Below are 25,401 nucleotides of genomic sequence, written 5' to 3'. Positions count from 1 at the left end.
AACTTCTGTATCCTGTGAAATCTCGTATAGCCACGTGCCACTGGACATAAGTACAAAGATATATATTAAGCGTGTGCAAAGGGCTAACTTGAGACTCTATATGTAGTGGCAGTGGGCCACCACAGGATGCAACATGGCATGGAGTACAGGACTGTATATAAAAATCATAGGCACACAATCATGCAGTTACATTCGTTTCCATATTGTCCCAAAAGAACCTCCATACTTGAGAACATATATCAGAGACTTGAAGGCATTATTATTAATACTAGACATAGAATATAAAATGAACTATACATCAAAGACTTATTAAACCAGCATTGAATATAAAAATGGAAGGTAATAGGACTCATATTTCCAGAGCAAAGTTGTAAAGAACTAGGTCGCTAAAATAACAAGCATTAACTTTGAATTAATAAAGATATCATAAACTGTCATATAAACCTGTTGTGCTAAACATAATCATGCAGTATGAAGAACTTAGTGTGTCTATGCCCCGAGGTAGGTTTCAACAAGATTTCAAATGGTGGACAGAAAGAGAATGTCCTCAGTGAAGTTGTCAAGTGTAACCCAGTCCAACATATTATATGTGCAGTGAGACGCATCTGAGAGCTTAGGTCTTGGAACAGGAGTCTAAACATGCAAACAGTATATAACCAGAAGCTGCAAGCATGTCTCCTATTATGGGCACTAAAGCTGTGGCCAGACTAGCCAATCCCTTTTCTGAGACCACATGGAGCTCGCCGCAACCACCGTAGGAGATTCAGCATCGGCAAACAGTTATCACTAGCGACCGGGCCCCAAAGGACTCTGCATATTCGTGACGCGTATATACTAGATCCCTCTAGCCATGGATCAATAGCGTGGCCTGAGTCACATACCATATGGAGAGGTTGGCGGGGTAGCTGGGAAGTGGCAGCCATGCGTGAGTCTCCCGCCCAAAGCCATCCCTTAATGCGATGAAGGGTGTCTGTCAGCGGCACCTCTTCTACAGCTTTGTAGAGCGCATCTAGTTGTGGCTCCTGTAATATGGAAGCGGAACCTAGTTCTCTGCCAGCAATCTCCTTCTTACTATAGTGCAATAAGAAATGTCCTGATGTTAGAGTTAAAGATGGCGCCTGCCTCAGGCCAAACGTATCTGCTGTGCTCATATTTTCACAAGTAGTTAGAGCAGCCGAAGCAGTAGTATGAACAATGAGAGGTCTGAAAGCCTCAGCTACTGCCTCCAAAAGAGCTTCATTGTGCCGGTCCAGTAGGTCCTTTAGCTGAATTAGAAGGAGCACGGCCATGTTTTCATATACCCGGTATCTCCTCAGAAGGTAGAGAGCAGGAGTTGAGAGAAAACAAGATGTTGAGCGTTGCAAACTTCTTCCAATAATAACCACAAGATAGCTTGCAATATGGATCTCTAAGATAGAGTTATAAATGACTAGTATAGATGGTATAAACTTTATAATTATAATGTATGGCAGGAGCTCCTAAGATATGCGACTTGCTCCGTTGATAGCTGGCTCCGCCCCCCGTCTATTCGTTTTTAACACATGGATATCAAGTTTTTTATATTAGGGAGGTGTTAATTTATATTTATAAATTTGGCCATTTTCAATTTGTATTGTGGACTTAATGAATTATCCCGTATAATGTATAGTAGTAGTATATAGCTTCTACTTCCTCAGTCTTTTTGGATCAGATATTTCTTTATTTTATAACACTTTTTTAATTTCATCTGTACCACCTGATTTGGCTGTCAGGCCAGTGAGAGCAGCCGGACTCCAGGATAGTGCTACAGTTTGAAAATTACAGCTCTACTGAAATTCTGGATTTGTGAGATTATATTTTAAAGAAGTTTTATTTTATATTATTGTGTTGCCTCTATATATTTACTGCTGCTTCTGAGTATACTGATTTTTTTTCATTTATATTGTTTTGTAATACTTTAGTAGTGCGCTAGTTAGTGAGAAGCCATTAATTTAGATAATTTTGTTTGTGGCGGCTTTAAGACTCACTATTTTACTATTTATTGTTTTTTATACATATATACAGGGAGTGCAGAATTATTAGGCAAGTTGTATTTTTGAGGATTAATTTTATTATTGAACAACAACCATGTTCTCAATGAACCCAAAAAACTCATTACTATCAAAGCTGAATAGTTTTGGAAGTAGTTTTTAGTTTGTTTTTAGTTATAGCTATTTTAGGGGGATATCTGTGTGTGCAGGTGACTATTACTGTGCATAATTATTAGGCAACTTAACAAAAAACAAATATATACCCATTTCAATTATTTATTTTTACCAGTGAAACCAATATAACATCTCAACATTCACAAATATACATTTCTGACATTCAAAAACAAAACAAAAACAAATCAGTGACCAATATAGCCACCTTTCTTTGCAAGGACACTCAAAAGCTTGCCATCCATGGATTCTGTCAGTGTTTTGATCTGTTCACCATCAGCATTGCGTGCAGCAGCAACCACAGCCTCCCAGACACTGTTCAGAGAGGTGTACTATTTTCCCTCCTTGTAAATCTCACATTTGATGATGGACCACAGGTTCTCAATGGGGTTCAGATCAGGTGAACAAGGAGGCCATGTCATTAGATTTTCTTCTTTTATACCCTTTCTTGCCAGCCACGCTGTGGAGTACTTGGACGCGTGTGATGGAGCATTGTCCTGCATGAAAATCATGTTTTTCTTGAAGGATGCAGACTTCTTCCTGTACCACTGCTTGAAGAAGGTGTCTTCCAGAAACTGGCAGTAGGACTGGGAGTTGAGCTTGACTCCATCCTCAACCCGAAAAGGCCCCACAAGCTCATCTTTGATGATACCAGCCCAAACCAGTACTCCACCTCCACCTTGCTGGCGTCTGAGTCGGACTGGAGCTCTCTGCCCTTTACCAATCCAGCCACGGGCCCATCCATCTGGCCCATCAAGACTCACTCTCATTTCATCAGTCCATAAAACCTTAGAAAAATCAGTCTTGAGATATTTCTTGGCCCAGTCTTGACGTTTCAGCTTGTGTGTCTTGTTCAGTGGTGGTCGTCTTTCAGCCTTTCTTACCTTGGCCATGTCTCTGAGTATTGCACACCTTGTGCTTTTGGGCACTCCAGTGATGTTGCAGCTCTGAAATATGGCCAAACTGGTGGCAAGTGGCATCTTGGCAGCTGCACGCTTGACTTTTCTCAGTTCATGGGCAGTTATTTTGCGCCTTGGTTTTTCCACACGCTTCTTGCGACCCTGTTGACTATTTTGAATGAAACGCTTGATTGTTCGATGATCACGCTTCAGAAGCTTTGCAATTTTAAGAGTGCTGCATCCCTCTGCAAGATATCTCACTATTTTTTACTTTTCTGAGCCTGTCAAGTCCTTCTTTTGACCCATTTTGCCAAAGGAAAGGAAGTTGCCTAATAATTATGCACACCTGATATAGGGTGTTGATGTAATTAGACCACACCCCTTCTCATTACAGAGATGCACATCACCTAATATGCTTAATTGGTAGTAGGCTTTCGAGCCTATACAGCTTAGAGTAAGACAACATGCATAAAGAGGATGATGTGGTCAAATTACTCATTTGCCTAATAATTCTGCACTCCCTGTATATATATATATATATATATATATATATATATATATATATATATATATATATATATATTGTAAAATTTACTAATACAGTAGTAATTTACATTCCATTACTGTCATATGGGTTTTAAAAAGTATAACAGGTGGTTTGATTATGTGCACATCAACATTTATTTGCTTCTAATTAAGCCCCCACTAGTCATCATCAACTTTGGAAAGTAAGCAGTCACCTACTAGTTACTCCTTATACAAATCACTAATATAATGGTCATTAAGCAAGAATATCCTTTACAATACAAATGTTTACATTATTCTGTTATACAGGGCGAAAGGACAATAGAAATGTACATGCCTTTTCACTTCCAAAAGAAAATCAAAACTTGTAAATTAATTAGTCATACATTTGAGCTGGTGCATTATGGGTATACAGTACATGTGACTAGGAGGTGTAATTTATATGTGCTATACTGAAAACATGTTCATTATACATTTTTTCAAGTTCAAAAAGTGATTTGTGTTTTGGTGTTAGAAACAAGATTAACAATATGGAATATTAATGTTTAAAACAAAAAATGGTGTGTTTTGTAAAAAGGCGTTATTTCTGCCATTTAAACTAATGAGTCGATTTTTCTCACTGTACCAACCTCATTTATGCAATTCCAGTTAGTACAAAAAATTGCATAAACGTGGTTGGTAAAGTGAGATCCAGCGTGCATAACCGAGGTCAGTCCAATGCAATACACTTTGCATAAACACAGTCTGTATAGTCAGAAATGGCTAAAAATGCAATAATGTGATCAATAAGGCTACAAAAACCACGTTTTTATAATAAACAAACTTAGAAAGAAAAGTATAACGAACTTTTTTGTACAGTATAATACAAATAAATTACACATCACAGATAAATGTACTATATACCAATATTGCCCCAGCTATATTGGACTAAACAGTTTTTAAGTTTTCAGCTCCATAGTATAAAAAGAGCTTTTTTTGGGAGTGTGAGAATCAGCTGAAATCATGCTATTGTGATTGCGCCAAATCGGAAAATAGCCTTTTTCGAACTGAAAAGTGGCTCCCGATAGATTGTAATCAAGGCCACCGTTAATATAACTTGACTGCAATCAATAGTGCTTCTATTTTTGTGCACATATTACAAGCCCAAAGTTATTGTTTATTGTTCAACAGCAGATTGTGCGTTATTCTTTGTGCAAAATATAACACACCCTGCACTATGGATTGGGCTACACTTGTAATCTAGCCGAATATGTATATGTCCATAAAATGTTTAAATATGAGGATTTAAAAACCTTACAATGCAGGAGTTATTTTCCTGCAATTTATAGGGACAGTCTGCACCAGAATTTTTATTGTTTTAAAAGATAGATAATCCCTTTATTACCCATTCCCCAGTTTTGCATAACCAATACAGTTATATTAATATACTTTTAACCTCTGTGATTATCTTGTATCTAAGCCTCTGCAAACTGCCCCTTTATTTCAGTTCTTTTGACAGACTTGCAGTTTAGCCAATCAGTGCCTGATCCCAGATAGCTTCACGTGCACGAGCACAGTGTTATCTATATGAAACACATGAACTAATACCCTCTAGTGGTGAAAAACTGTTAAAATGCATTCTGAAAAGAGGTGGCCTTCAAGGTCTAAAAAATTAGCATATGAACCTCCTAGGTTAAGCTTTCAACTAAGAATACCAAGAGAACAAAGCAAAATTGGTGATAAAAGTAAATTGGAAAATTGTTTAAAATGACATGCTCTATCTGAATCATGAAAGTTTATTTTGGCCTAGACTATCCCTTTAATTCTGTCCTGTAGTATTTACCTAAATGTAATATATATATATATATACTGTGTATATATATATATATATATATATATATATATATGTATACATGTTGATTGGAGTAGCCGTGTTAGTCCAGAGATTTAGATTTCAAAATAACACGAGTAAGCTTCAGACTTGAAAAAGGAAGACACTCTTCCGAAAGCTTGTCATCTTATAAATGTATAGTTAGTCCAATAAAAAAGTATCATTGCTCAATGCAATACTCGTGTTATTTTGACATATATACTGTTTCTACCGGCTCATTCCCTGCCTCCTTCAAACATGCAAAGGTCACCCCCATCCTCAAAAAACCCTCCCTTGACCCTAACTCTCCTGCAAACTACCACCCCATATCACTGCTCCCGCTAGCTTAAAAAATCCTTGAAAAACTAGCTTTTGATCGCTTAACCCACTTCCTGTCCTCCAACTCATTGCACGACCCCCTGCAATCTGGCTTCCGTCCCCAAGACTCAAAGGAGACTGCCCTCACCATGGTTACTAACGACCTTCTTTCTGCTAAAAACAAAGGCTACTCATCTTACTTGACCTCTCTGCTGCCTTTGACACTGTTGACCATCCCCTTCTCCTACGGACTCTCAGCTCTCTTGGGCTCTATGACACTACCCACTCTTATCTCTCTAACAGATCCTTCTCCATCTCTTTTGCTTGTGACTCCTTCTCTCCATTGCCTATGTCTGTTGGAGTACCTCAAGGCTCTGTCCTGGGTCCTCTATTCTTCTCTATTTACACTTCTTCACTGGGTAAACTTATCAACAGCCATGGTTTCAACTACCACTTCTATGCTGATGATACCCAGGTCTACCTTTCCACCCCTACACTTTCTCCTTCTATCAATTCTCACATCAGCGACTGCTTATCTGTCATTTCCTCCTGGATGGCCTCTCACCACCTAAAAATAAACATGTCCAAAACTGAACTACTTCTAACCCCCCCCTCTAACTCTACTCCAGTTTCTAATTTTTCCATCACTGTTGACAGCACCACTATCTCCCCATCACCCCTAGTTCGCTGCCTCAGAGTCACACTTGACTCAAATCTGACCTTCATTCCCCACATCCAATTGCTCTCTTCATCCTGCCGCAACCACCTACGCAATATCTCCAAATTCCATCCGTTTCTGAGTGCTGAAACTACTAAACAGCTAATCCACTACCTGTTAATTTCCCGACTTGACTACTGTAATAACTTACTATCTGGCCTCCCTCTCTCCCGCCTCTCTCCTCTTCAATCTATCCTAAATGCATCTGCAAGGCTAATCCACCTCTCTCGACGCTCTGTTTCTGCTGCACCTCTCTGTGAGTCCCTTCACTGGCTCCCCATTCACAGCAGAATTAAATTCAAAATTCTCACCCTGACCTACAAAGCCCTCACCAATGCTGCCCCACCCTACCTGTCCTCACTCATCAACAAATATACCCCAACCCGCCCCCTAAGATCCAACAATGACCTGCTTCTTGCGTTCTCTACCATCACCTCCTCTCATGCTAGAGTACAGGACTTCTCTTGTGCGGCACCAACCCTCTGGAACGCACTTCCTCGAGCTGTCAGACTTTCCCCTAACCTCTCCTCCTTTAAACGTTCCCTAAAGATCTTTTTGTTCAGATAAGCTTATCACCCGACTCATTAACAAACTAATTTCACTTACCCAACAAGTTACCCTCATCTATCTCCTCACTAACATCATTCTCACCTTTTGCAGTCCCCACCTCCTTTTTCCCATCCTCCCACCCATCTAGATTGTAAGTTCCCACGGGAATAGGGCCCTCAATTCCCCCTGTATTTGTCTGTAAAATGTTGTCTCTTATTGTATTGTTTCTCCGTTGTACTTTTATCCTTGTACCCATGGGCAGCACTGCGGAATCTGTTGGTGCTTTATAAATAAAGAATAAGAATAATACATACAGTACATTTATTTATATATTTTTGCCTTCAGATTACAGGGATGACATGCGCCTCCTGTGTTCACAACATTGAATCGCGACTGATGAGGACTTGTGGAATCTTTCAAGCTTCTGTAGCTCTTGCTACCTGCAAAGCTCAAGTCAAGTTTGACCCAGAGATTCTAGGACCACGAGACATTATAGGGATTGTTGAGGTAAGCAATAAATTACAATGACTGTTTGATACTGATGGGGCTCTATATGGAAAAAGAGATTATTTTAATTATTTTCCTCTGATGTATATAAATTATTTTTATTTCACTTTTCAGATTATTGCACTTTAAGGTCATTATTGCATTAATAAGATAGTGACAATTTTTAAAAGTTCAGTTTTTTAAAAATTTGTGATGTTTTGTGCATGAAAAATAATTCAAATTTCCCAGATCTCTTCACCTCATCATTAACCCTACAAAATACTGCCATGCATGTTTTTAAAGTGCTAGAAGCATTGTATTTTCAATTCTCGTTGCTTTGCGTTGAAATATTTTAGTAGTGCTGGATACTGCTATGTACACTTTATATTGAGTCATATTACTTTATATAGGAAGCAGCACGCATGTTCCATAGACCTTGAGATTTATACAGTTTTCCCAGTAAACTAATTGGGTCTGAGAGGTCCATAAACTGCAAGCTCATAGCCCATAAGAATTTTAGAGATAAGCCTATTGTTCAAGAGAGATTGAATGCTATGGGCCCCATTTAAAGGGACAGTCTACTCCAGAATTTGTATTGTTTAAAAAGATAGATAATCCCATTATTACCCATTCCCCAGTTTGCATAACCAGCACTGTTATATTAATATATGTTTTACCTCTGTGATTGCCTTGTATCTAAGCCTCTGCAAACTGCCCCCTTATCTTAATGATATTTACAGAGTGCATTTTAGCCAATCAGTGCTGACTCGTTTGTTACTCCACAGGAGGCAGTGTAGGGATTAATAGGTTAGGGGGTGATTAGGTTATGTCAGATTAGGGGTTAATAGTGTAGCGATGTTAGGATGTGCTGGGCGTGAGGGCCAGATTACAAGTGGAGCGCTATCTTAACGTTCGCCCGTAAAGGGGCAAATTTGCCTGTTTAAGGGCACATGTTAAATAACCAGTCATTACAAGTGGCTGGTTAATGTGACATGAGCTTGTGGTTTAACTTTGTGCTTAGCGCAATTAACCCGGAGGTCAGACCTCTGGTTAAAAATAAAAATAAAAAACAATTGCCCCCAAAATAAAGAATATAGTACATCAACATTGAAAATAAAACTGCACAAAGCAGTTATAAGGGGTTAAATTGAGGGGATGTGTAAAGTGCCTTTACATGGAGGTCAATAAGGGAACTGTGTTTTCACTATAATATATATGTATATGCTTATATACATATATATTTATGTGTTAATATGTGTATATATTTATTTATTGCTTCCCAATGCTGCTCGATTTGCCCCCTGCGCTGCGCTAGGTGGTTTGCCGTGTCTATCGGCATGAAAACGAGGCTCCCATTAAAGCTTATGATAGTGCGTTCTTGTGAGCACTTATCTTTTGGCCGAACCTTTACAATACAGAGGATAGCCAGTGCCTGCGCTATTAACAGATAATCTATAATCTGCATGAAACTCCCACAGTACAATACAGAGGATAGCCAGTGACTGCGCTATTAACAGATGATCTGTAATCTGCATGAAACATGCACAGTACAATACAGAGGATAGCCAGTGACTGCGCTATTAACAGATGATCTGTAATCTGCATGAAACGCGCACAGTACAATACAGAGGATAGCCAGTGACTGCGCTATTAACAGATGATCTGTAATCTGCATGAAACATGCACAGTACAATACAGAGGATAGCCAGTGACTGCGCTATTAACAGATGATCTGTAATCTGCATGAAACACGCACAGTACAATACAGAGGATAGCCAGTGATAGCCGCTATTAGCAGATAACCTATAATCTGCATGAAACACGCACAGTACAATACAGAGGATAGCCAGTGCCTGCGCTATTAACAGATAACCTATAAGCTGCATGAAACGCGCACAGTACAATACAGAGTATAGCCAGTGCCTGCGCTATTAACAGATAACCTATAATCTGCATAAAATACGCACAGTACAATACAGAGGATAGCCAGTGACTGCGCTATTAACAGATGATCTGTAATCTGCATGAAACACGCACAGTACAATACAGAGGATAGCCAGTGACTGCGCTATTAACAGATGATCTGTAATCTGCATGAAACATGCACAGTACAATACAGAGGATAGCCAGTGACTGCCCTATTAACAGATGATCTGTAATCTGCATGAAACACGCACAGTACAATACAGAGGATAGCCAGTGACTGCCCTATTAACAGATGATCTGTAATCTGCATGAAACACGCACAGTACAATACAGAGGATAGCCAGTGACTGCCCTATTAACAGATGATCTGTAATCTGCATGAAACACGCACAGTACAATACAGAGGATAGCCAGTGACTGCCCTATTAACAGATGATCTGTAATCTGCATGAAACACGCACAGTACAATACAGAGGATAGCCAGTGACTGCCCTATTAACAGATGATCTGTAATCTGCATGAAACACGCACAGTACAATACAGAGGATAGCCAGTGACTGCCCTATTAACAGATGATCTGTAATCTGCATGAAACACGCACAGTACAATACAGAGGATAGCCAGTGACTGCGCTATTAACAGATGATCTGTAATCTGCATGAAACACGCACAGTACAATACAGAGGATAGCCAGTGACTGCCCTATTAACAGATGATCTGTAATCTGCATGAAACACGCACAGTACAATACAGAGGATAGCCAGTGACTGCGCTATTAACAGATAACCTATAATCTGCATGAAACGCGCACAGTACAATACAGAGGATAGCCAGTGACTTGCACTTTATATTGACAGTTTGGTGTACGCTACACATGTAGCACATACCTAACACGTTCCAATACCAAATCAAGTTCTACTTATTGTACGAGGCTGAGAGCAAAGTAGCAACTCACATGCAATCAGCAGCTCTCTACTTGTAATCTGGCCCGCAGTGTTTATTTGTACACACAGTCAGCCAAAGTAAGAGGGAACATTTCTCTCAAGTATTTTGCTAACTTTATGGGTTTTAACAAGATCCACATTTGATATAATACAATTTTCTATCTTTAAAAATGAATAGGGTCTTGGTTTTCAAGCATCTTTGGCAAAACGAGACCCAACCGCTCATAACCTGGACCATAAAGAAGAAATCAAACAGTAAGTATATGAGTGATTATCATGCGTTTTATAATGATATGGTTTTATATTTAATGTGTCCATTTAAATTAGTTTTCTTACTCTTGTATGCTGATGTGTGCACGTGCAATAGCTAACTGAAAAAAGTAAAAGTGCACTGCTAAACTGTTATACAATACAACAGCTAAACGGACAAGAAGAAAGCTGTGGGCGGAGCTTGCAGCCATTTTCAGCTGCTTATTTAGAAGTTTCAAGTGCTCCTTACAAGCTAATAGATGTGGAATCTGTTGCAAGATGCTTGTGTGGTATTTAGCAATAAGTTTATAAAGAATAAGTATTGGGTCTGGACTGTCCCTTTAATGAATGTCTCCAATCAAGTGTAACAGCAGAGTGTACATTTATTGTGCAGAAATCATAACGTATACATTTAAATAGAATCTAACCAAATCTTTATGTTCAATTTAAGGTGGAGAAAATCCTTTCTATTTAGCCTGATTTTTGGGATCCCTGTCATATGCCTTATGATATACATGTTATTCGTTAACAAGAATCACCACCATTCCATGGGGCTTGAAAAAAACATCATCCCAGGGTTATCGATAATGAACCTCATATTCTTCATTCTGTGCACCTTTGTTCAGGTAAGTATCTCACCCAGGTCTGGGCAGGTTTTATTCTATTAGAGATGATTACTTGAAATCATAGTGGGCCAGCATACCACAAAACTATTATATTTGTTGTTTTTTTAAAGAGCATTATAGTTAACCAATTTCAATGGCCACTAAAATAATTTTTGCAATATACCTCCATTTTCAAAATGCTTCTGTTAAAAATGATCACCGGTTATATAACATGCATAAGATTTGCTGTGCATATTGCTGGAAGCACAAGCCTTTGTCTCCTGTGTGTGATGTCACCTGCACTCAGATCATGTGCTGCAAATAAATTGTTATTTTTTATCTGTAATGTGCATACAGATTCCGCAGCGCTATGCAGTGGGTAAAATAAATACAGGGATGGCACGCTGGGCAGAAGCATTATAGGACCCTGGAAAGGCACGTTTCATGCAGGCTACAGTACTGCAGCTCTAATAGAAGAAGCGCATGCTTCTAATGGTATTCAAATTACACTACTTTCCATTTCAAATATAACTTTTATGTCCCCTTTAAAGCCTAAATTTGTAAAAAAAAAAAAAAAGGAAAACTAGATGAATGGACAAGATGCAGATTTATATAAATTGTGAATTCATTATGTGTGATACAATGTCTAGTTTTATTAATAAACTGTTTCTTTGAAGACAATTTGTACCAAAAGGCAGCTGGCAGTCATCATTCCTGGCAGTCAGTGTGTTAACTCAGTGCCCATTGGTGTACTAACAGGACAGGATAGCAGGATAATGGTTCCCACACTGAGGAAAAGAAACGTGTAAGATGTCATGCTCACTGGTGCTTACACCAAGAAATGAAGCATAGCTCCTTACAATTGGTGGAGAGGAGGGTTTAGAATGAATCCAGGTAACTCACCAGAGAACACTACAACCTTATCTTATCTACTGCCAACATGTACAGGGCCTACTGGGCATCAATGGTGATTTCCATATGTCACAGGCTTAATGACGGCTAAGCCATTTCAATGTTGTGTAAATAATAAGGGAGACGTTATATGTGCTGCATTCTGTAGTTTCTCTAATGATGTGTTTTATTCCGTTTTGTTATAGGTCATCGGGCCCATAGTCTTAACATTAAAATTAAAAAAGTCAAATTCTATTAATACTGGATAGTAAATTGGCTATTCAGCAGCACATGAATGTATTGCTATTTTTTTTATTTATCTAGCTTTATTTATTAACAAGGATTACTGGCACCATACTAATCTGAACAGTTTCCATTTTAAAACTGGACTTTTAAAACCAAACCCTAACTTGAGATATCTTTTTGATATAAGCGGAAAAAATAACAAATATGTTTAATTAAAAAGGGGTTTTATGCTATATGTTGTGTACTGTGTTCAGCTGTGCTGACCATTCACACCAAAGCAGCTACACCAGTAAGACCAACTAGACAATTTACATATAAGATTCATGCTCATATTAACACTAGATTAACTTTCCAGCATAGCATAGAGTGCAGTTTAGAGCTTTGCATTATAGATGTCTGTCGATTCTGACCAATCAGCTAGTGACATAGGAATATAACCAATAAAAGAATCTTATTATCAGAAGTTATTGCATTTTCATTTGACCCTTAGATTGGTTTGATTCTTATTCATGCATATCCATGAGTTGGAGCAGCTAGACCTATTTGTTTGTCTCACCAAGCAACTATGGAAATAAAACTAGAGAGAGGAAACCTAGGGACTTGCAATGGGCAATGTGTGTGCTTAAATTTATCCTCTACCCAAAAACAAATCAAATATCATTTTGCTGCAGTAGATTTAACTTGTTTCTATTTCATAATCCACAGTCTCTGGGAGGATGGTACTTTTATGTTCAGGCTTACAAGTCGCTGAAACACAAGGCCACTAACATGGACGTGCTGATAGTCCTGGCTACCACAATCGCCTATATATATTCAGTGGTCATCTTGGTTGTGGCCATAGCGGAGAAGGCCGAGCAGAGCCCTGAGACCTTCTTTGACACACCTCCCATGCTGTTCATGTTCATTGCCCTGGGACGCTGGCTTGAGCACGTAGCAAAGGTAATACTGCTAGATTAGTCTCAGAGGGGATAATTATAAAAGCTTTGCAATACCTCTCAGTTGTGCAACAAAAGGAAATACCTTATAAAATGTAAATGGTTCATAGATGAGGATAGAGATTATTTATGTTGCTAAATATATATATATATGAAGCTGCCTTTCTATAAACCACAGTGAAATGAATATTGACTATTTAAATTCAGATTGACTCCTTGTATTGCCCTCTTGACATAACCATTTGTTTAAAGTTTAAATGTACTGTTTGTTGCTATATTTTTAGATACATTTGGACCTCTATGAATGTGATGTTTAAAGGGACTTTAAAATGATATGTTTTTGTATATTGATAGTACATATCAGTATTTACAGACAATATTGCAAAAGATCTATATACAAAATACGTATTCTAAAATCAAAGTCAAAACTAAAACTGTCACAATTTAAAAAAAAAATACAATTTACTTTGCTATCAAATTTTCTTATTTCTCTTGTTAACCTTTGTTAAAACTGTCCATGTGAACATCTCATTCCTAGGCAGGCCCATGAGAGTGCTGGTATTTTGACCACTATGGCAGCACATTGTTATGTTATGCATTGTTACAAACACAGCTGCCATATAGTGCTTAAAGGGACAGTCTACAATAGAATGTTTATTGTTTTAAAAGATAGATAATCCCTTTATTACCCATTCACCAGTTTTGCATAACCAACACAGTTATATTAAGGGGGCAGTCTATATGTTGTAAATACAAAAAATAAAAAATAGAACTACAGAAAAAAATAAACACATTATCCAATATAAAAAAATTAAAACTAATCCCTATGAAAATAATCTACATGCTAATCTACAAATAGCCCTTAAAAGGGCTTTTTTTGTAGGGCATTGCCCTAAGTTAAACAGCTCTTTTACATTAAAAATAAGTCCCACCTAACAGTAAAACCCCCCACCCACCAAACCCCCCAAAATAAAAAAAGCTAACACTAAAAAAACCTAAACTACCCGTTGCCCTGAAAAGGGCATTTGTATGGTCATTGCCCTTAAAAGGGCATTTAGCTCTTTTTCACTGCCCTTAAAAGGGCATTTAGTTCTTTTAAGAAAGCCCAAAAAAAACAATAAGTTAAAAATTAAGAAAATTAAAAAACTAACTAACACTAAAGCCCCAAATAGGTACTCACAGTTTCAGAAGTCTGGTGAAGAAGGTCTTCTTCCAGGCAGGTCCATCATCTTCATCCACAGAAAAGGCGGCGCAGAGCGGAGGTCTGGAGCGGTCTTCCCAGATGTGGCAATCCTTGGCGGTGGTGCTCGGTGGCGGCGGTTCTCGGCAGCTGCGGCAGCAGTTCTCGGCGACATGAAGGCTCCTCTTCATCCGATCATCTGTGGTATACTGAAGAAAGAATGCAAGGTACCGCAATCAATTTGGGGTACCTTGCATTCCTATTGAATGAATTTTTCAAAACAGCCAATAGGATTAGAGTTACTAAAATCCTATTGGCTGTTCAAATCAACCAATAAGATTTCAGTAGCTGTCATTCTATTGGCTGATTAATTTTTCAAAACAGCCAATAGAATGAGAGCTACTGAAATCCTATTGGCTGTTCAAATCAGCCAATAAGATTTCAGTAGCTTCTATTGACTGATTTAGAAAATTTTAGCCAATAGGAATTCAAGGTACCCCAATAAATGGGGTACCTTGAATTCTTTCTTCAGTGTGCGGCGGACGATCGCATGAAGTGGAACCTCCACGCCTCGCCGAGGACCGCACGCCTCACCGAGGACCACCACTGATGAGGACCGCCACCGATGCAGAGGATCGCCACATCTGGAAAGACAGCTCTGGACCTCCGCTCCACTTTGCTGTGGATGAAAATGATGGACCCGCCGGACTTCTGAAACCGTGAGTACCTATTCGGGACTTTAGTGTTAGGTTTTTTTAAAAAAAAAATTTATTTTTTAATTTAGGTTTATTTGGTCTTTCTTAAAAGAGCTAAATGCCCTTTTACAAACGCAATTATAGTATAGATACTTTTTGCCTCTGTGATTACCTTGTATCTAAGCATCTTCTGACAGCCCCCTGATCACATGACTATTTATTATCTATTGACCTGCATTTAGTATTGTGTTGTGCTAAATCTTAAATAACTCCTCGGGCGTTAACACAATGTTATCTATATGGCTCACATGAACTAGCCGTCTCCTGTTGTGAAAAGCTAATAAAAAAGCATGTGATAAGAGGCTGTCTGTAGCGGCTTAGAAACAGGCAGACATTTAGAGGTTTAAAGGTTATAAAGTATATTAATATTACCATGTTGGTTGTACAAAGCTGGGGAATGGGTAGTAAAGGCGTTATCTATCTTTTTAAACAATAACAATTTTAGTGTAGACTGTCCCTTTAAGACATTTGCATGCTGGTAACTCTTCAAAGGAGCTAAGTTTCAACAAAAGTAAGAATGAAAGTACATTGGAAACTGGTTAATTTATCTAAATCATTAAATTGGATATAAATGTGCCCCTGCAGTGATCAATCAATCCACTACAACTTAGTAGGGGGGTACAAAAATCTAACTGTCTTCAGCGTCAAATTACAGTCAAAGCTGCAAGCTACATAACGAATGTACATAGTGAAGTGTTTTTTTTCTGTGCATAATTAAAGATTTGTGAACCCTCCAAAGTAGTCTTTTATGACTCAGTGTACAATTAAAACCAAAAAAGAACTTCCCAAATTACTTCTATTATCAGATTTACTTTGTTCTCTTAGTAGTATTCTTTGTTGATGCATGTAGGTAGTTTAATTAGTGTGCTCGTGGCTATATAGAGCCAATTTTGCAAGAATGCTTTTAGCAATATTATACACACTGCTGCCATCTAGTGTTTTGAAGCATTCTTGCAAATGGTTGCAATAAATATAGTTCTCCAGACATGTGAATGCTACCTACCTAGGTATTCTCTTCAACAAAGAATAGCAAAGAATGAAGTAAACTTGATAAAAAATAAATAAGAATCTTTTTTTTTGTTCTATATGCTCTATCTGAATCATAATTTATTTATTTTTATTTCAAGGCCCTTTTTTAATGTAAGAGTAATTTAAATTTAGGAAAACTAGCTTGTTTGCCTGTCTGCTGACTTTATACCGCTTTGTAGAGCACTAAGCATTGCCGGCAGCCAAAGGGTTAGTCACAATATCAGATTTTTGGCAGGATAATGGTATTTACACCTACACAAAAGTAGCTGTATCAGTTTACTGATATTATTGCTGCTAAATGCTTGTTAATTCCTAATAGTAAACTAATACTGTTTAATCTGTGATAAGTTTAACATGTTTGTTTTGTATTTAATGGTAATAGTCGTGTCCACAGGTTTCCACATCAAAGCCTTTCATATGCAAGTGAAAAACACCTTTTCTAATTAACATAAAACAGTTTGAGATTGTAATATAAAATATTAATTTATGCTTGATAAGACAAAAAACTTTGAAATACACTTTCGTTATTTATTTTGCTTCCTTTTCCAGTAATTTAAAGGGACAGTGTACACCAATTTTCATATAACTACGTGTACTATAATACTATAAAGAAGAATATGCACATATACTTATGTATAGATTATACAAACAGGAGCAGCAAGACCTGGGCCTATATCTGATACTTTGGGGCTTGGTTAGGGGTCTGAAGATCAGCACCTTAGTAAAAAATAAGTAAAACTATGCATTGTTACAAAAACACTCCCAGATGGGCTATGCAAGTTTCCCTAACATAATGACATTGTCTTGTTTTGTCTACTCCCATAGCAAATCTGGATTGGCTCTTCCAAATAAGGGAAAGTTTGAACACTAAAAAACAATTGCAGGAAAATCTAAATATATTCATAAAGTATAAGCACTTGGCTGGTGTGCTAATTTATTGTAAAATTCATGAATAGTTTATTATAAGGTTTTATACCTATTTCCAGAACAGACTTAACCACTGGAAAGTCTACTAAAATAAAAAAAAAAATAAACTACAACACATGTAAAGAGCTTTAATGTATTCAACTGAATATTCATTTATAACCACAATTAAGTATTTGGGTATTAAAAAATATTAATCATAAAATTACACAAAAATGGCTAAAACATTTAACTACTCACGTCATGAATTGATATTCTTAGTTAAAGGGACAGTGTACTGTAAAACTTGATTCCCCTTTTTCCACTGACTTGTTATACCAGCTAAAGAGTATAAAATGAATGGGAAATTGTTCCGTTAGGTTTATTTTTGAATATGAACTAGCTGGTTTTGCTCTTTCAAACCACAACCAATTAAACATTTGAATACTTAACTCTACTATCGCCCACTGGAAGTGTAATTTATTCTACTGGTTAGGTTTACACAGCTTTTGCATAACCAATACTTCAGTATAAACAGGCAAAAGCAGCTATTTAAAATGACAAAATAAAGCTAAAGTTATTTGTAATCAATTAAATATACTCTAGCAGGTAAAAAAGATCATTGGGAACACATTATAGAGGAGTTAATTGTACAGTACAATTTCCCTTTAAGTTAAAAAAAGCTATATTTAGACCCATTAGGTAGTCATCAGCATCATCAATACTGAACCAATTAGCCACCGTGTTTTATTTTTGCATTGGTCACGTATATTTTGCTTCCGTGCAGGTGTCTTGGATCCCCATAGAAAAAATATAAAATACAATAAGATAAGAAAAAATTATAGTTTGTGTATGTTTACATAATATGTCAAAAAACTTACGCCTAGATTTGGAGTTTTGCGGCCAAGGGGGTGCGTTAGCTACGCGTGCTTTTTTCCCCCCGCACCTTTTAAATACCGCTGGTATTTAGAATTCACAGAATGGCAGGGTTTTCAGTGCGTTAGGCTCCAAAAAGGGAGCGTAGAGCATAATTTAACGCCACTGCAACTCTAGATACCAGCGGTGCTTACGGACGCGGCCAGCCTCAAAAACGTGCTCGTGCACGATTCCCCCATAGGAAACAATGGGGCTGTTTGAGCTGAAAAAAAAACCTAACACCTGCAAAAAAGCCGCGTTCAGCTCCTAACGCAGCCCCATTGTTTCCTATGGGGAAACACTTCCTACGTCTGCACCTAACACTCTAACATGTACCCCGAGTCTAAACACCCCTAACCTTACACTTATTAACCCCTATTCTGCCGCCCCCGCTATCGCTGACACCTGCATATTTTTTTTAACCCCTAATCTGCCGCTCCGTAAACCGCCGTTACTTACATTATCCCTATGTACCCCTAATCTGCTGCCCCTAACACCGCCGACCCCTATATTATATTTATTAACCCCTAATCTGCCGCCCCCAACGTCGCCTCCACCTAACTACACTTATTAACCCCTAATCTGCCGACCGGACCTGAGCGCTACTATAATAAATGTATTAACCCCTAATCCGCCTCACTCCCGCCTCAATAACCCTATAATAAATAGTATTAACCCCTAATCTGCCCTCCCTAACATTGCCGACACCTAACTTCAAGTATTAACCCCTAATCTGCCGATCGGAGCTCACCGCTACTCTAATAAATTTTTTAACCCCTAAAGCTAATTCTAACCCTAACACCCCCCTAAATTAAATATAATTTTATTCTAACGAAATAAATTAACTCTTATTAAATAACTTATTCCTATTTAAAGCTAAATACTTACCTGTAAAATAAACCCTAATATAGCTACAATATAAATTATAATTACATTGTAGCTATTTTAGGATTAATATTTATTTTACAGGTAACTTTGTAATTATTTTAACCAGGTACAATAGCTATTAAATAGTTAAGAACTATTTAATAGTTAACTAGTTAAAATAATTACAAAATTACCTGTTAAATAAATCCTAACCTAAGTTACAATTAAACCTAACACTACACTATCAATAAAATAATTAAATACAATACCTACAATTACCTACAATTAAACCTAACACTACACTATCAATACATTAATTAAATACAATACCTACAAATAACTACAATTAAATAAACTAACTAAAGTACAAAAAATAAAAAAGAACTAAGTTACAAAAAATAAAAAAATATTTACAAACATTAGAAAAAAATTACACCAATTTTAAACTAATTACACCTACTCTAAGCCCCCTAATAAAATAACAAAGACCCCCAAAATAAAAAAGTGCCCTACCCTATTCTAAATTACAAAAGTTCAAAGCTCTTTTACCTTACCAGCCCTTAAAAGGGCCCTTTGCGGGGCATGCCCCAAAAAATTCAGCTCTTTTGCCTGTAAAAAAAACCATACAATACCCCCCCCCCAACATTACAACCCACCACCCACATACCCCTAATCTAACCCAAACCCCCCTTAAATAAACCTAACACTAAGCCCCTGAAGATCTTCCTACCTTATCTTCACCTCACTTGGTATCACCGATCGGTCCTGGCTCCAAAATCTTCATCCAACCCAAGCGGGGGCTGGCGATCCATTATCCTGCGGCTGAAGAGGTCCAGAAGAAGCTCCAAAGTCTTCATCCTATCCGGGAAGAAGAGGCGATCCAGACCGGCAACCATCTTGATCCAAGCGGCATCTTCTATCTTCATCCGATGAGGAACGGCTCCATCGTGAAGACCTCCAGCGCGGATCAATCTTCTTCCGACGACGTCCAACTGAAGAATGAAGTTTCCTTTAAGGGACGTCATCCAAGATGGCGTCCCTTGAATTCCGATTGGCTGATAGGATTCTATCAGCCAATCGGAATTAAGGTAGGAAAATTCTGATTGGCTGATGGAATCAGCCAATCAGAATCAAGTTCAATCCGATTGGCTGATCCGATCAGCCAATCAGATTGAGCTCGCATTCTATTGGCTGTTCCGATCAGCCTATAGAATGCGAGCTCAATCTGATTGGCTGATCGGATCAGCCAATCGGATTGAACTTGATTCTGATTGGCTGATTCCATCAGCTGTTCCGATCAGCCAATAGAATGCGAGCTCAATCTGATTGGCTGATCGGATCAGCCAATCGGATTGAACTTGATTCTGATTGGCTGATTCCATCAGCCAATCAGAATTTTCCTACCTTAATTCCGATTGGCTGATAGAATCCTATCAGCCAATCGGAATTCGAGGGACGCCATCTTGGATGACGTCCCTTAAAGGAACCGTTATTCTTCAGTTGGACGTCGTCGGAAGAAGATTGATCCGCGCTGGAGGTCTTCACGATGGAGCCGTTCCTCATCGGATGAAGATAGAAGATGCCGCTTGGATCAAGATAGTTGCCGGTCTGGATCGCCTCTTCTTCCCGGATAGGATGAAGACTTTGTAGCCTCTTCTGGACCTCTTCAGCCGCAGGATTATGGATCGCCAGCCCCCGCTTGGGTTGGATGAAGATTTTGGAGCCAGGACCGATCGGTGATACCCGGTGAGGTGAAGATAAGGTAGGAAGATCTTCAGGGGCTTATTGTTAGGTTTATTTAAGGGGGGTTTGGGTTAGATTAGGGGTATGTGGGTGGTGGGTTGTAATGTTGGGGGGGGGGTATTGTATGTTTTTTTTTACAGGCAAAAGTGCTGAATTTTTTGGGGCATGCACCGCAAAGGGCCCTTTTAAGGGCTGGTAAGGTTAAAGAGCTTTGAACTTTTGTAATTTAGAATAGGGTAGGGCATTTTTTTTATTTTGGGGGTCTTTGTTATTTTATTAGGGGGCTTAGAGTAGGTGTAATTAGTTTAAAATTGTTGTAATTTTTTTCTAATGTTTGTAAATATTTTTTTATTTTTTGTAACTTAGTGTACTTTAGTTAGTTTATTTAATTGTAGTTATTTGTAGGTATTGTATTTAATTAATGTATTGATAGTGTAGTGTTAGGTTTAATTGTAGGTAATTGTAGGTATTGTATTTAATTTATTTATTGATAGTGTAGTGTTAGGTTTAATTGTAACTTAGGTTAGGATTTATTTTACAGGTAATTTTGTAATTATTTTAACTATTTTAGCTATTAAATAGTTCTTAACTATTTAATAGCTATTGTACCTGGTTAAAATAAATACAAAGTTACCTGTAAAATAAATATAAATCCTAAAATAGCTATAATATAATTATAATTTATATTGTAGCTATATTAGGGTTTATTTTACAGGTAAGTATTTAGCTTTAAATAGGAATAATTTATTTAATAAGAGTTAATTTATTTCGTTAGATTTAAATTATATTTAACTTAGGGGGGTGTTAGGGTTAGGGTTAGACTTAGCTTTAGGGGTTAATCCATTTATTACAGTAGCGACGAAATTCGGTCAGCAGATTAGGGGTTAATAATTGAAGTTAGGTGTCGGCGATGTTAGGGAGGGCAGATTAGGGGTTAATACTATTTATTATAGGGTTATTGAGGCGGGAGTGAGGCGGATTAGGGGTTAATAACTTTATTATAGGAGCGGTGCGGTCCGCTCGGCAGATTAGGGGTACATATATAATAAATATAATATAGGGGTCGGCGGTGTTAGGGGCAGCAGATTAGGGGTACATAAGTATAACGTAGGTGGCGGTCGGCAGATTAGGGGTTAAAAAAATGTAATAGAGTGGCGGCGATGTGGGGGGACCTCGGTTTAGGGGTGTATAGGTAGTTTATGGGTGTTAGTGTACTGTAGAGCACAGTAGTTAAGAGCTTTATGAACCGGCGTTCGCCCAGAAAGCTCTTAACTACTGACTTTTTTCTGCTGCTGGAGTTTTGCCGTTAGATTTCTAACGCTCACTCCAGCCACGACTCTAAATACCGGAGTTAGAAAGATCCCATTGAAAAGATAGGATACGCAATTGACGTAAGGAGATCTGCGGTATGGAAAAGTCGCGGCTGGAAAGTGAGCGTTAGACCCTTTAATCACTGACTCCAAATACCTGAGGGCGGTAAAAACCAGCGTTAGGAGCCTCTAACGCTGGTTTTCACGGCTACCGCCCAACTCTAAATCTAGGCGTTTTTATATTCCAGGTTTGTTAAATGCGTAATTCAGGAGGCTTAAAGTGACAGTAATTTTAGCATTATTAGCCCTAGATAACTATCACCTAGATTACACATTTTGCGCTAAACAGGGTGCGAAAGTAACTCCAAAAAAGTTGCTTTATTTCACTCTCCATAGCGCTGCCATTACGAGTTACTGAAAAGCCTCCTTGTGCGTGCGATATGGTGGCGTTAAGCTCCATTCCGCACAAAATCCAAGGGCTGCTTTGACGTGCTCGTGCATACTTTCCCCCATAGACATCCATGGGGAAAGAGTGTCAGAAAAAAACACCTGAAGTGCGGAATGAAAAATCTCTGTAACGCAACCCCATTGATGTCTATGGGGAAAAAAAGTTATGTTTAAACCTAACACCCTAACATAAACCCCAAGTCTAAACACCCCTAATCCGCTGCCCCTGACATCGCTGACACTAATAAAAGTTATTAACCCCTATTCTGCCGCTCCCGACATCGCAGACACCTAAATAAAGTTATTAACCCCTATTCCGCCGCTCCCGACATCGCCAACACCTAAATAAAGTTATCAACCCCTATTCCGCCACTCCGCAACATCGCCGCCACTAAATAAACCAATTGACCAGGGCCGGATTGGGTTGCCGGGATACTGGGAAAAATCCTGGTGGGCCGGCTTTGACTGCTCAGCTGCAGTGAAGAGAGAGCAGCAAGCCAAGCAAGCAATTTAGCACTGTTAACACAGTTGTGTGAGGGAGTGCAGCGGCATTCAGAGCCGCCAGCAGCACTGCACACAGACTGACAGGCTAGGGGGGCACCGAGAGCGTGAGGGATTTGCCTGGCAAAGCAGCGTGACTTTAGGGGTAAGCGCTAATGTCGGCGTGCCGTGTGGATCTTCCATGCGCTGCAGTGCCTAAGAAGAGACGTATGAAGTATGGAGTCTTTCTGAGAGGGAAAGCGTGGCGTGGTGGGGATGCCTGTGCTGGCGCTATGTGATTGATGCAGCACTCTAATGAAAATGGATACGGAAGTTTAAGGAAGACCCAGGAAACATCCGGGCCGGGTTGATGTTGCTTCTGCTTTGAGTTGTAAGCCCCTCGTTTCCTTTCTGTGTGTCTGATTAAAATAAAAGGGAAGGTAGGTGAGCATTCAGTATTGGTCATGGGATAGAGGATCGTATTTGTAATGAAGGAGCCGCAGAGTCAGATCATGTCAGGGAACATACTGTACATCTAGGGAAGGGCATATGCTAAGCTACAGGGGGTACCAAGGGGTCACAGCTGAAGTAATATAAATGCCTTGTGTAGAGGTTAACTAACTAATAGAGGTATGATGTACTTGGATATGGTATCCTTTTATTTTGTCTACCAATAAATGTTATGTTTTAAATTTTCACCTGTCCCCTGCCACGCTCTTTTTTTATTTAATAACTAATAGAGGTGCCCACTTAAGAAAGGAAGGTATGTTGTTAATACATACTGAGTTTAGGGGAAAGCCAGCTAGAGCATAGTTGGCTGGGCTTAAGGGGGCGTGGCTGGGCTTGAGGGGGCATGGCTGGGCTTGAGGAGGAGTGGCTGGGCTGGAGGGGGTGGGGCTTGGTCGGTCTATACAAATTTCCAGGGCCGGTCTGATTTCCCAGTCTGGCCCTACTATTGACCCCTAAACCTCCGGCCCCCATATCACCGCTACTAAATAAACCCATTAACCCCTAAACTGCCAGCCCCCCACATTGCAAAACACTAAATTAAACTATTACCCTCTAAACTTAACACTCCCTAGCTTAAAATTAAAAAAATTCAATATAACTATCTTAAAATAAAATAAAAACTTACCTGTGAAATAAAAATAAACCTAACATCAAACTATAAATTAACCTAACATTACTATTCTGATAAAATTAAAAAATAAAAATGATAAATTTAAAACACTACAAAAAAATTAAAAAATATAAAATTCCAAAAAATAATAAACACTAAGAAAAATAAAAATACTAAGCTTACAAAAAATAATAAACTAAATTATCAAAAATAAAAACAATTAACCTAATCTAATAGCCTTATAAAAATAAAAAGCCACCCCAAAATAAAAACAATAAACTACCAATAGCCTTTAATAAACTACCAATAGCCCTTAAAAGGGCCTTTTGCAGGGCATTTCCCTAAGTTAAACAGCTCTTTTACCTGTAAAAAAAATACAAAGTCCCCCCAACAGTAAAACCCACCACTCAACCAACCCCCCAAAATAAAAAACCTAACTCTAAAAAAATCCTAAAATACCCATTGCCCCTAAAGGGTGTTAAGCTCTTTTTCACTGCCCTTAAAAGGGCATTTAGATCTTTTCCAAAAGCCCAAAGCCCCCAAAAAACTAACACTAACCCCAGAATATCTACTCACAGTTCCTGAAGTCCGGACATCCATCTCGATCCAGGCGGCGAGAAGTCTTCATCCAGCCAATAGGAATATTTTGAAACGGCTACCTTGCATTCAACTTCAGTGTACGGCAGTGACCGTATGAAGAGGACGCTCCTCGCAGGATGGGATCGGCTTCCAGGATGGTTCCACTCTGCGCCGCCGGGATGAAGATATCGCCGCCTCCAGGATGGATGAAGATATCGCCGCCTGGATGGAGATGGATGTCCAGACTTCAGGAACCGTGAGTAGATATTCAGGGGTTAGTTAGTGTTAGGTTTTTTTTTTCATTTTTTTGGGTGAGTTGTTTTTTTAGATTAGGGATTTGGGCTTTTAGAAAAGAGCTGAATGCCCTTTTAAGGGAAATGCCCTTACAAATGCCCCTTTAGGGGCAATGGGTAGCTTAGTTTTTTTTTTAGAGTTAGGTTTTTTTTATTTTGGGGGTTGGTTGGGTGATGGGTTTTACTGTTGGGGGGACTTTGTATTTTTTTTTTACAGGTAAAAGCGCTGTTTAACTTAGGGCAATGCCCTACAAAAGGCCCCTTTAAAGGCTATTAGTAGTTTATTGTAGACTAGGGGGTGTTTTTATTTTGGGGGGCTTTTTTATTTTTATAGGGCTATTAGATTAGGTGTAATTGTTTTTATTTATGATAATTTCGTTTATTATTTTTGTAAGATTAGTGTTTTTTATTTTTCGTAATTTAGTGTTTATTATTTTTTGTAATTTTAGATTTTTTAATT

At 38.5% G+C, this 25,401-nt stretch overlaps 1 protein-coding gene across 1 annotated transcript in view; it reads left to right on the top strand.

Annotated features, from left to right (window-relative positions):
* The window catches only part of ATP7B (ATPase copper transporting beta), a 164,344-nt gene that overhangs the window by 62,586 nt on the left and 76,357 nt on the right, over positions 1-25,401 (top strand). The window contains exons 5-8 of the mRNA XM_053708381.1: positions 7,384-7,545; positions 10,573-10,649; positions 11,095-11,269; positions 13,091-13,324. Of these exons, the coding sequence (XP_053564356.1) occupies positions 7,384-7,545; positions 10,573-10,649; positions 11,095-11,269; positions 13,091-13,324 (648 nt within the window). The remainder of the gene's footprint in view (positions 1-7,383; positions 7,546-10,572; positions 10,650-11,094; positions 11,270-13,090; positions 13,325-25,401) is intronic.

The sequence above is a fragment of the Bombina bombina genome, chromosome 3, assembly GCF_027579735.1.
Source record: "Bombina bombina isolate aBomBom1 chromosome 3, aBomBom1.pri, whole genome shotgun sequence".
In the NCBI taxonomy this organism is placed as follows: Eukaryota; Metazoa; Chordata; class Amphibia; order Anura; family Bombinatoridae; genus Bombina; species Bombina bombina.
This window is presented reverse-complemented; position numbering and strand designations above follow the sequence as displayed.